General features: G+C 38.4%; 1 protein-coding gene across 1 annotated transcript; it reads left to right on the forward strand.

The window, feature by feature from the left end:
- The first annotated feature begins 966 nt into the window (after positions 1–966).
- Positions 967–3,702, forward strand: LOC124303475 (uncharacterized). Its single transcript, XM_046760713.1, has 2 exons — positions 967–1,845; positions 3,688–3,702. The coding sequence occupies exons 1-2, from the start codon at positions 967–969 to the stop codon at positions 3,700–3,702; spliced, it is 894 nt and encodes a 297-aa protein (XP_046616669.1).
- Positions 3,703–10,989: the final 7,287 nt, after the last annotated feature.

Genomic DNA, 10,989 nt, shown 5'->3' on the forward strand with positions numbered 1-10,989 from the left:
TGGGTTGTCTTTTTGGGGGGTGTTTTCCGGTGGTGTCTTTGTGTTGGGTAGTGTTGGTGTTAGTGGTTTTTGTTTTATGGTTGTTTTTTTTTTGTGTTTTCCTGTCTTTCTGTTGTTTTCGGGTTTGTTTGTTGTTTCGTTGCTTCTAATTTTTCTGCTGCTTTTGCTTGTTTTGTGTGTGTTTGTGTTGATTGGTGTCGTGTTTCTCGTGTTTGATGTATTTGTGTGTATTCTTTGAGTGGTGTTGGTAGTTCTTGTGGTCTAGTTTGCATGTGGTAGTGTGTCTGTGGGTCGTCTATCAGTGACCATGTGTTTTTTCCATAATTTATTAGTATTCCAAATCTTATTAAGTCGCTGTTACCAATGATACATTGCGAGCCTAAGTTTGATATTAATCCGAACTTAATTTCTTTTGTTATGTTGCCGAGGCGTATTGGGAGTGTTACTGCTCCTTCTATCGTCACCTGTGTTCCGTTTCCCATTGTAGCTGTTCTGTCGGGTGTGTTGTTTATTTGTGTGTCTGTGTTGTGTAGTATTTGTATTACTTCTGCGCCTAGGTATGAGTGTGTTGCGCCTGTGTCTATTAGTGCGTTAAATTCGTGACCGTGTATTTCGATTCTGATGTGGAATCTACTTTCCGTTATGTTGTTGTCTGTCGTAGGTGCTACTGTTTCGGGTGTGTTTGTGTTGTTTGTGGGGTTGCCCTCCACCCTTGCTGGGTCAATCCTTACTCGTTTCCCTGGTTCTGTGTTTGTGTGCATTGCCATCTGAAGTGTCCGGGTTGGTTGCAGTTAAAGCATTTTACAGCAACCAACAGCAGGACTTTTTGATCAATACACGAATGATAAGGTCGGTATAAATGCCGAACTCGTCGCAGCTTGGCTGGAAAAACAACCCCCCAGCGTAAAAAAGCAGATTTATAGCATTGCACCATTACATGAAAGAAAATATAGTGATTTTAACTTTATGATAAAATCGAACTTGAAACCACCGTTGGAAATTTCGGCTAAAGATAAATATGCAAGTGTTCAGACTATAGCTTACCAATCAAAGGACGTCAATGCCGTATTTTGTCCTGTCATGGCCGTTTTGAGGGACAGGCTTCTCGCGATATTAAAACCTAAGATAATGATAATGACTGGTATGTCCAACGCTGATTTTGAGATCGAGGTTAACAAAAGGTTTGATGCGCGTATTTTGAAGGATTCAAGACAGATTGAATGTGATATGTCAAAGTATGATAAGGCTCAAGAACAAGCCGTTTTCGAGGCGGAAATTGAATTGTATAGGTTATTGGGAATGGATGATTGGCTTTTGGACATATGGCGCGAGGCTCATGTTTCGTCTAGAATCAGGGATAGGCAGAACGGAGTTAGTATTTCTGTGAATTACCAGCGTAGATCGGGCGATGCTAGTACTTTCTTCGGAAATACCTTGGTTTTGCTAATGACTATGGCCGCGTGTTATGATTTTGATGATGTTTATGCGGGATTTTTCGCAGGTGATGATAGTGTCATGTACTTTAGCGGTCTTCGTAACTATGATCTTTACGATCCGTCCTCTAGAATGGCGGATCTTTTTAATTTGGAGTGTAAACTTTTGGATAGGTACACCATACCTTACTTTTGTTCTAAATTTATAATCTCAACTGATACGCACACTTACTTTGTACCGGACCTGCTGAAAGTTATAACTAAACTTGGGAGACGTGATATGAGTAATTACGAACACGTCGAGGAATATAGAGTCTCGTGCGCTGACACACTTTCCTTGATGTTGAATGAGATTATCGTCGATGGTCTCGAGCAGGGCATCACCGAACGATACAAAGGAAAAATAACGGACGTAAGAAAGGTTTTGCGTATCCTCTCTTTCTTAGTAGCGAAACAAAAAAATTTTAGTCAACTTTTTATTCAAGAGGCATGGATGAAACTTTGCTTTGACCCTTCCCGCTCAAAATTAGATTAAGATAGAGGTTTACAATCATAGAAGTAATTTTCGGCCCCTTTAAGTTCTATTATCATTATGAAAGGATTCCTATTGCTTTTCTTGCTTTCTGTAACCATGGACGTCGAAGGGGGTAAACTTGCCGGTAATTTTGTTAGAGCTTCGCTTACTATCCAACGCGAATTGGCGACAACCGTCTCGGCGGGTCTTAACGCTTCGATCTATCTTTATGACGGAGCGAATTTCTTTCTTCAAAAATTCGAGTACAAAATAATATAAGAATAGAATAAGTTTATATAAGAAAAAAAGAGACTAAGTAGAATAAGTAGATATAAGACGACCCACAACCCACACCAAACACACACCCCGCAAATACAACCCAACCTCCATCCCTTAACCCCGACAGATCGGAGCAGACAACACAAAAACAACAAAAATAACAAAAGGAGAATACACAGACGAAAGGTCCACAAAATCCGTCACCGAAACCGGCTCACCCTATAGGCCTCGCCCCGCGTGGGGAGGGGGGAGTTGTGACGTTGCACCTAGAGTGCAAGTCACAACAAACCCCAAACCCGCGGGGAAGAGCCGAACGGGTGAGCCCTGTCCCGTCGGGAAAGACCCGAACATCACCGAAGCCCCCCGACGCTCGGCAGAGCCGAGCGCAAGATTCAGTACGATCACGACCGTGACAGAATCGAGACCAAAAACAGCCTAGGCTACGAGCGAAAGAGAGAGAGAAAGAAAGAACGAGAGAAACCACCACCCTCACACCGACACACCCCGCTACACACACGCCGACGACTCCAGGAACCAGCGAGACCCAACCACACTCCACCACACCTCGAGACACCCACACACACACGCCGACGACACCAGGTTAGCCTGCATTCTACAGCCGATCTGCTCCTCCCCTCGCAATACCGACCCTTTCTACCTCCCACTCCACGTCACGCTACACCACCCCATCCCCTCGCAATACCAACCCTCCCGACTTCACATTCCCCGGTACCTCACCCACTCTTCCCCCCCCCCCCGCGCGCGTACCTGTAAGTTAGTATTAAGAAACGCTAAGGGCTGAGGCGTGATCAGCCCCCGTTCGAGTCTACAACCCTTTGTACTTTTCTTAGTTTAAGTCGACTCATTCCCCCGATCGCAACACCTGTACACCCCCCCCCGTCACAAATATACACATCAAGTTTTACCGATTATATCCGCCCCGTCTCTAATTGTCTTCCCCACCCATATTATTCGTGCGGACTCAAAACCCGTCACAATATAATTATTTTGAATTCACATTTTAGATTACGCATTAGAATTCTTCACATTCCTTGCAAAGCTGTCAATGGTTACTTCCTTATTTTTCTAAAATATCATCACCCGAATACATGTGTCCAACATAAATTTCTGCATACTTCCATTTCCTTTCAACTTCTTTTATTTGTATAATCCTATTTCAGGGCTGAGAAATCAATAATTTATGACAATTTATCCTGCAAATGTTCAAGGTAAGTAAGTACAGTAAAATCTTGTTAGAAGTTTTACAAGTGGTATGGCAATTATGATGTACAAGTGAAAATAACATCGTACTGCATACATGCACAAATGCTTCAATGCAAAATCGTATATAATCTCGACTTATTATTTAAATATCATTGAAATTGACGGTGTAATATCATCGAACAAATAAGACATAACAGAAACAATTAAATAACTTCATGAAATATTTCTTCATTACAGGCCCATCAGCGATAAACGTTTGCTTTTCATATTGGTATCATTAATGCTCTGATAGATTTAAAAAAATCAGAGTTGAATATAACAGGTTAGAAGTATGAACCCGTACATATTGAATACATTTAAGAGGCCGTCTACGGTCGATTGCTTCTTTTCTTTTAAGAAACACTAGAGTACACCAAACATTCATATTCACATACGGCGCACAGTGGGTGAAATCTTAGGAAAATGGACAAAAATCGATAACTTATTCAACATTGAGGGTAATAGTTTGAACCTTGGTACTCCGAAGGTTTTTGGCCCGGCGATTCCGAATCTGAACTCAGAACCGATGAATTCACGATGGCAGATCCAATATCAGAGACAAAGATAATTTTTTTTTAATCCACACAAATGCAATATGATACTGATGTTTGTTGAGCTACTGATTTTTAATATCAACTTGAAATACCAAAAAAAATAAAAAAATAAAATGGTGGATCCAATATGCAGGATCAGAAACCTGAACAGATTGGACATAATCTATGTCACGCTCAGTTCTCAAGGAAAACACTTGACAGTTGGTATCCTAGGTTTTTTAAGCTAATGCTTTTCTTTAATATTGTTCATTATCATATCGGTGTGAGTTTCTCACTTATCTGTATATTCCCAAATCAATTCGCACAACTCTTTTTTCGCAATTTTATATTCTGTCATTTTGATACGAAATTGAATATTGATGGGTGATTTGGTAAATCATTATTTATTAAAGATCAAACGTGAATTTTGTTACATATGGTTACAGTTATGTTCATCAACTGGGATGAGCAACGGCATCCAAGAAAACAAATAGTGTAAAATATGATAGTCCGTAAAGTAATGGAATATTAAGATATGTTATATTGTACGTATGATAACATTTTACGCAAGTAGGAACAGGTATGAATTGAACATAATGTTTCGTAGTAGTATAGCATCAAGTTTAGTTTATTATAAAAGACCATAGAATAACAATGATTTTTCGTGTAAATGATAATGACAGATATAACAGAAAATATGTCGTCACGTCCGCATCGAATACCCGTTCAATATCCCATAATGTAATGTCAGTTTCAACGCTTTTTGTATGTAAGGATTCGAGAAAGAAAACTTCACATACAGGAGAAATCACCATCTAAGGGCAGAAACACGAATCTCATAAGTATGCAAAACGAAGAATCTCCTTGTTACTTTCAGCCTGGAGCTGAACCGACCACGACATCTACTAAGTCGTTGTCTATCAAACAGAGGACGGTTTTCTCTTAATGAACCGTCCTATCGAAGGGCTGTGGCGTGGAATAGGCTAGACTATGCTGACCACGTGGATCTGGTGGATATAGTGTGGGGATCCGGGTCGAGGGCCATCACCACCAGATCGTTCCGGCATGAGGGCTCCGATGAGCGAGGGCCGGGATGCAGCACCAACGAAATAGCTACATAGGGGAGTACCAGTAAAGCAAGGAGTGAAGTACGATCGGTCGCAAGTCTAAGGGATCGGTGACGCAATATTATCGCACACCTCAGTATCGCAACACATGAGCGGTACGACCTCGCCTCTCACCAACGATGCAGCACAGCTGAGGGTAAACATCTCCGACCACCTTCCGACGTCCCGATACCTCGATAACTGTCGTCGAGGAAGAAGAAAAACAAGCGGCGAGGGATTATCGCCGCCTACCTGTAGACCAGACCTACGCGACCCGCTGGCCCAATTAGAATAACGCAAATTTGAGGAAGAATCACGTGACAGCAGCACGACGAAAATCAGGATCATCGCTCGTCTCGACACTCTACGTTCAGTTTTCCATCAATCAAGACGTGCTCTCGTAGTACCCAGAATTATTATCGCTATCCATAGATTCAGTTCTCGCTTTATTACCGCATCTTCGGTGCCTGTTCTATCTTCTTTTTACGTAAGTGAGGTTTCTTTTCTATTTTGTGAAGCCACGAAATTACTTGCAATATATCGTATCTTTATCTCTCTCTCTCTCTCTATCTTGCAGTTGGTCTGCGTGAGCCACCTGGGCTCGTACCTTATTCTCTACTGTTTCTTATCTTGTCCCTTTTTATTTCTTATTGCAAGTAACTTCGCGACTGGTTGACTCTTACTTACGCATTGTTAGTGACTATTGCTTTATTTCATTATCTTTCTCTTCTAGAGTACCTAAATATCTAGTATCGCTGTATAGCAGCGTGTTCTGTTAAATGATCAATTCTTATCTTAGCTATTGAGCATTACTATTTCATTATACTTTCTCTGATTAATTCATAACTGTTTCTTTACCTATTATCTTTGATTAATTTATCTTAGTGAGTATACCGCGTGAGCGATCTTACATCGCCGCGCGATCTCGCTCGTCGTTCTTTTGAGTTTAGAGTATTGCGCCGTATCGAATAACATCTTTTTCATTATTTTCTTCTCTAATACCGCTGATCGTAGTTGTCCGTAGTCTCTTTGGTTTGTCGTATGTTGCGCATTAATTCTCTTGAGTATTATTTGTCTTAATCCCGAAATTATCTTTTACCGTACCGACTATTATCTTTCTTTCTTCTCGCACGTATCGAAAACTAAAGACTACGTATTATCTGTTAGTTTCTATATTTTATAATAATTCTGTACTTGACCTGTTTCCTTGAATTTACCCCGCAATTAATAATTCCCTGCCTCTGTTATATTTCTGATAATTCTGGTAATGTGATAACTATTACAATTTTTGTATTTCGCATGTTTCTTATAATCGCTTCGCATATTTTATGGCTTGCTTGATCAATGCTTAATTTAAGTACCGTATATCTTTTTCTGTTCTGCCTATTCATTATAAAACCGTGTTAATTATTACCTCGAATCATAGTATCGCGAGCCTACGCATATCTCTCGTTTATTCTGAAAACGTTCTGTTATTTGTTAAATCTCTCGCTTAACTTTTCTCTGGCTGTAAATTGATTATCTCACCTATCTTAATTGTATCTCAATCTCTTCAGTTGTTTGCTTGTTATTAAGATTTATCACTTCTTAGCCAATATATTCGATACTATTTCTGCTTCACCTGTTTCTTATTTTATCTATCGGATTTAACCCCTCCCCTCTACCATTATCTTGTCTATACTGAGCAAGCTGTGCAAAACCGTCGTAGAACCTGATCTTGTCTTTATCTATATCTTTTTCTCTAATTATCTATTTTCTGACGCATGTGCGTCTGGCGCCCAACAATCATATCTTTCTCTTTTATTATCTCTCAATATCTAATTATTCAGGTTAGTAACTGCGCCGTAGGGTTACCAATCATCTCACTTATTCTTTAACCCTCACACACAAAATTAATAATATTGGTTACAACGTATAACGAAAAATCATGGACGTGAAGTACACTCAAAGCTATGAAAATGCATGTCTCAAATATTTTATAGAGTATTCATGACTGCACAAGCCCGCGAAAGAAATATAAAAATATGCGGCTAACGTCGCGGCAGGCAATTCGATCGTTATTTATGAATAAATGCCGAACTACATTTGCAATATTAGAAAAAATTACACCTTGTTCCACGTAGTTTAGGATGTTGTAAAAAAGAGGAGGTCCTTAGTATTCCGATTTTTCTCCACCTCGCATTCACTGTGCGGCATATGCTTGTCAATGATGGAACAACTTTGTATGAGATAAACGCGAGTGTCAATTTATTCTTCTGTTAGTATTCCTGCTGAATGCAGTGAAGTCAGGTCGAATTTTGCAATAATTATGGTATTGATAACGATATTTAGCAATCTGCTGGTAATAACAATCCGAAACATGAAGTCTATCGAATCCGTGAATCGATCCGTGTCATCGTCAAGATGAAATTATCGACACGTTGGCAGGTGATGAATAAACACTTTATTTTTTGAATCGTTGATTTCACTGTGTTTCATCGGCGTAAATATACATTCATGTTCCTTGTTTACCAACAAAATATGAAAATATTTGATGTCATGTTTATCTTGAATTTTTGATTTTTATTTAAGTCGATTCTGTTACCAGTATAAAATATAAATATACTTGTATGCTAGTCACTAATAAATGTAATCTAATCTAATATAATGTTAATTCTATACCCTTATAAATACATTTTCAATGCCTGCGGTAGTTATACCCTCTGTATTATCTGTAGATTTTTCACTGACTACACTCAGCGCGCACAGAATGCAATTTTCCCACTTTTCAACTAAGAGCAGTCAGCTGTGAAAAACATTTTTGTAGCGTTTTTTTACTGGCTGCCCTCGATGCGCACTGAGTGCAAGTTTCTTAGGATTCCGTGTGTGTTGTTGGTTGAAAAATGGGAAAATCGCACTCAGTGCGCATCTAGTGCAGCCAGTAAAAAACGCCATTAATAACGGTGTCTACCCGGACATGAATGATGAAAAATCCGTGTAGATGAGGTAAGAGACCCGATTTTTCACGATAAAAAAACATATTTCGTTGATTTAAGAAAAAATTTTGAGAAAAAAAATTTTTTTTTTCGAATTTGTTTTTTTAATTCTGAAAAAACGTGATACATCCAAAGTGATTGTATGCAACCTTTTACCCTCTTGGTAATTTTACGAAAACCCAGTAGTTTCAGAGTGAGACTACCCCTTATAAATATGGTCGTCTTTTGCAAAAAGTTGAATATCTTTGCGAAAAAAAATCGTAAAAAATTTTCCAAAAAATGAGATTGAAGGTTATACTCCCTGCTTCAAGTTTTTCATGGAAAAAAGTCGAAAATTTTTTTTTTACGAGATATGCGGCAAAATTTCCACCCTCCAAAAAAAGCCAAACAATGACCATCTTTCAAAGTGCGTACCGGGCTCAAAAAAAGTCGCAAAAATTTTTCCGAAAAAGGTAAATGAAGCTAAATATGTCCTTTTTAGAACACCACTTGGGAAATTGAGATATCTTCATTTTTCAAAGAGCGATATAACTTCTTGTGTGGCTCGGATCTGGGGCGAGTGTTTCCATACTTATGAACGGTAGTGTATCGTGACAATAAACAAATTTAGATACGAAGCTTTCGTTGTCATACATATAACCTCTCCTTAACTCAACCCGAACGGTATTAGATGCTAAGAAAAAACGTTACCCTGATAAGTCAGAAATTACTATAACTGAAAGTGCAGCCACAGTTGGACTCCAAGCATTGTTAAACCATACAGCTGAACGATTAGTAATAGCGCATTCGGACGTTATTAGAAGTTTTCCTGAAAACAAACTTGGTAGTTTAGAATTGATATGCAAATGGGGATGCGATGGCACTCCTGGTCAACGCATTTACAAACAAAAATTCAGCAATAAAGACGGCAATGAATCGGATGCCAACATTTACTTTATTTCATTTGTGCCCTTGCAAATCTATGATAAAGTCAATCCACAGGTTATTATTTGGAAAAATTCACGACCTTCGTCCACCCTTAAAACCGATCCCTTCCTTCTTCTATCATTTCCTGTATTCGGAGTAATGGCACGTAAGCGCATAATCAACATGTAGGAACCTTAAAATAGCTAAATCACACCTTGGGTGGACATAGAGGAGGTTTCGGTAGCCGCTTATCAAAGTGTACACGATCTACCCTGTAACACCGTAATAGGGTAAATCAACTCATATTTTGGAAACTGAACACTTTCAAAGTTACCTATTGTGGATTTGCAAATTAGCGGTTCCCTTCTACTCATTTTCTTCTCAAATATTGCATTACAGTAACAATACTAACTTCAACCACGTAAAATCTTGAAAGTGGAAACATATAAGAAACGAAGTATGATGAAATATGAGCATCATTTTTTCATCTGAAATTCCTTCAAGTGTTGTATAAATTTTTTCTTTGTATCTTCATTCGTTTTTAAGATATTTGAAAAATGAATGACGACCACCCTACAATCTCACTGCAATTCGATACCTAGTGCGAAAATTCCCATGCAAAATTGTTGAGACCTTCGTCGCCAAGATTTAGTCGCCTGATAAGAACAGTTTTTTTGCACGAAATTGCTGACGCAACTAAGACAGAAGTTAATTGTATCGAAGTGCAAGAAAAAACCTTGTGCTCTTTGAAAACATATTTAGGGAAAAAAGATTGACATCTATTTCAAACTTGTGTTGACAATGATAGATGGTAAAGTTATTAATTCGATTACGAATACATCGTGAAGTATGCGTTGCTACCTTTGTGGCGTGTCGTCGAAAGCATTCAGTAATATCGACAAGATATTGCAAAGACCGATCAGTGAAAACTACTTCAAATTCGGAATATCGTCGCTGCATGCTTGGATACGGTTTTTTAAATGTTGCTTGCATGTATCTTACAAATTACAAATACAAAAGTGGCAAGCGCGCACAGAGCATAAAGAAGAACTTGAGAAAGAAAAAAAATACACAACAAGGTTTTCGTGAAAAATTAAGACGTATTGTTGATCAACCGCAACAAGGCTACGGAACTTCAAATGACGGCAATATAGCTCGGTGGTTTTTCGAAAATTCTGAAGTTTTTGCTTCTATAACGGGAATTCATGAGGTATTGATAAAGCAATTTCATGTGATATTGCAAGTAATTTCTTGTGGTTTCGAAATCAATATAAATAACCAAATTTCGCGACGACACAGAAATTACTGCACGAAAATTCGTCGACTTCCATGGATGATATTACATGCCAACATCAGTGCACGACATTCTCATTCCCGGTTACAAAATTATTGATTATTTGTTATTGCCTATCGGATAAACGTCTGCAGAAGCTCAGGAATTGTACAACAAAGAGATCAAAAAATTCCAGCGAGATTTTTCACGAAAATGTGACCGAATTAAAACCATGGGAAACGTTTTTTGCAAGCTTTTACTAACGCTCGATCCACTAATATCTAGTTTACAAAAAGTTCCTCCGAAAAAACTAAAGTCATTAACCACAGATGCGGTTGAACTATTGATTTCACCTTCAGTTACGAAATCGAATCAGAGTCCTCTGAATAATACGGAAAGCGATGAATTTAAAGATGAAAATAATGATTTTCCATCGGATTCATCGGATAGCGAGTAAGACTAGACATTGTATAATTATATCGAAATAAATTTTCAGTATCTATATAATAGGGATTAACTATCTTATTCCAAACCTCTTCTTCCCAAACCTTCACATGTAAAGTGCCCTAAAAATTTTCTATTTAATTCATATGTGATCATGATTTCGGATCCGTCATTTTGATTTTCGAAATTATTGCTCGTAATTTATAAGCTGTGAATAAGATGATTGACCAGGAGACTTATTATTAGTCTACTAAGTTTTCGGT

The sequence above is a fragment of the Neodiprion virginianus genome, chromosome 1, assembly GCF_021901495.1.
Source record: "Neodiprion virginianus isolate iyNeoVirg1 chromosome 1, iyNeoVirg1.1, whole genome shotgun sequence".
In the NCBI taxonomy this organism is placed as follows: Eukaryota; Metazoa; Arthropoda; class Insecta; order Hymenoptera; family Diprionidae; genus Neodiprion; species Neodiprion virginianus.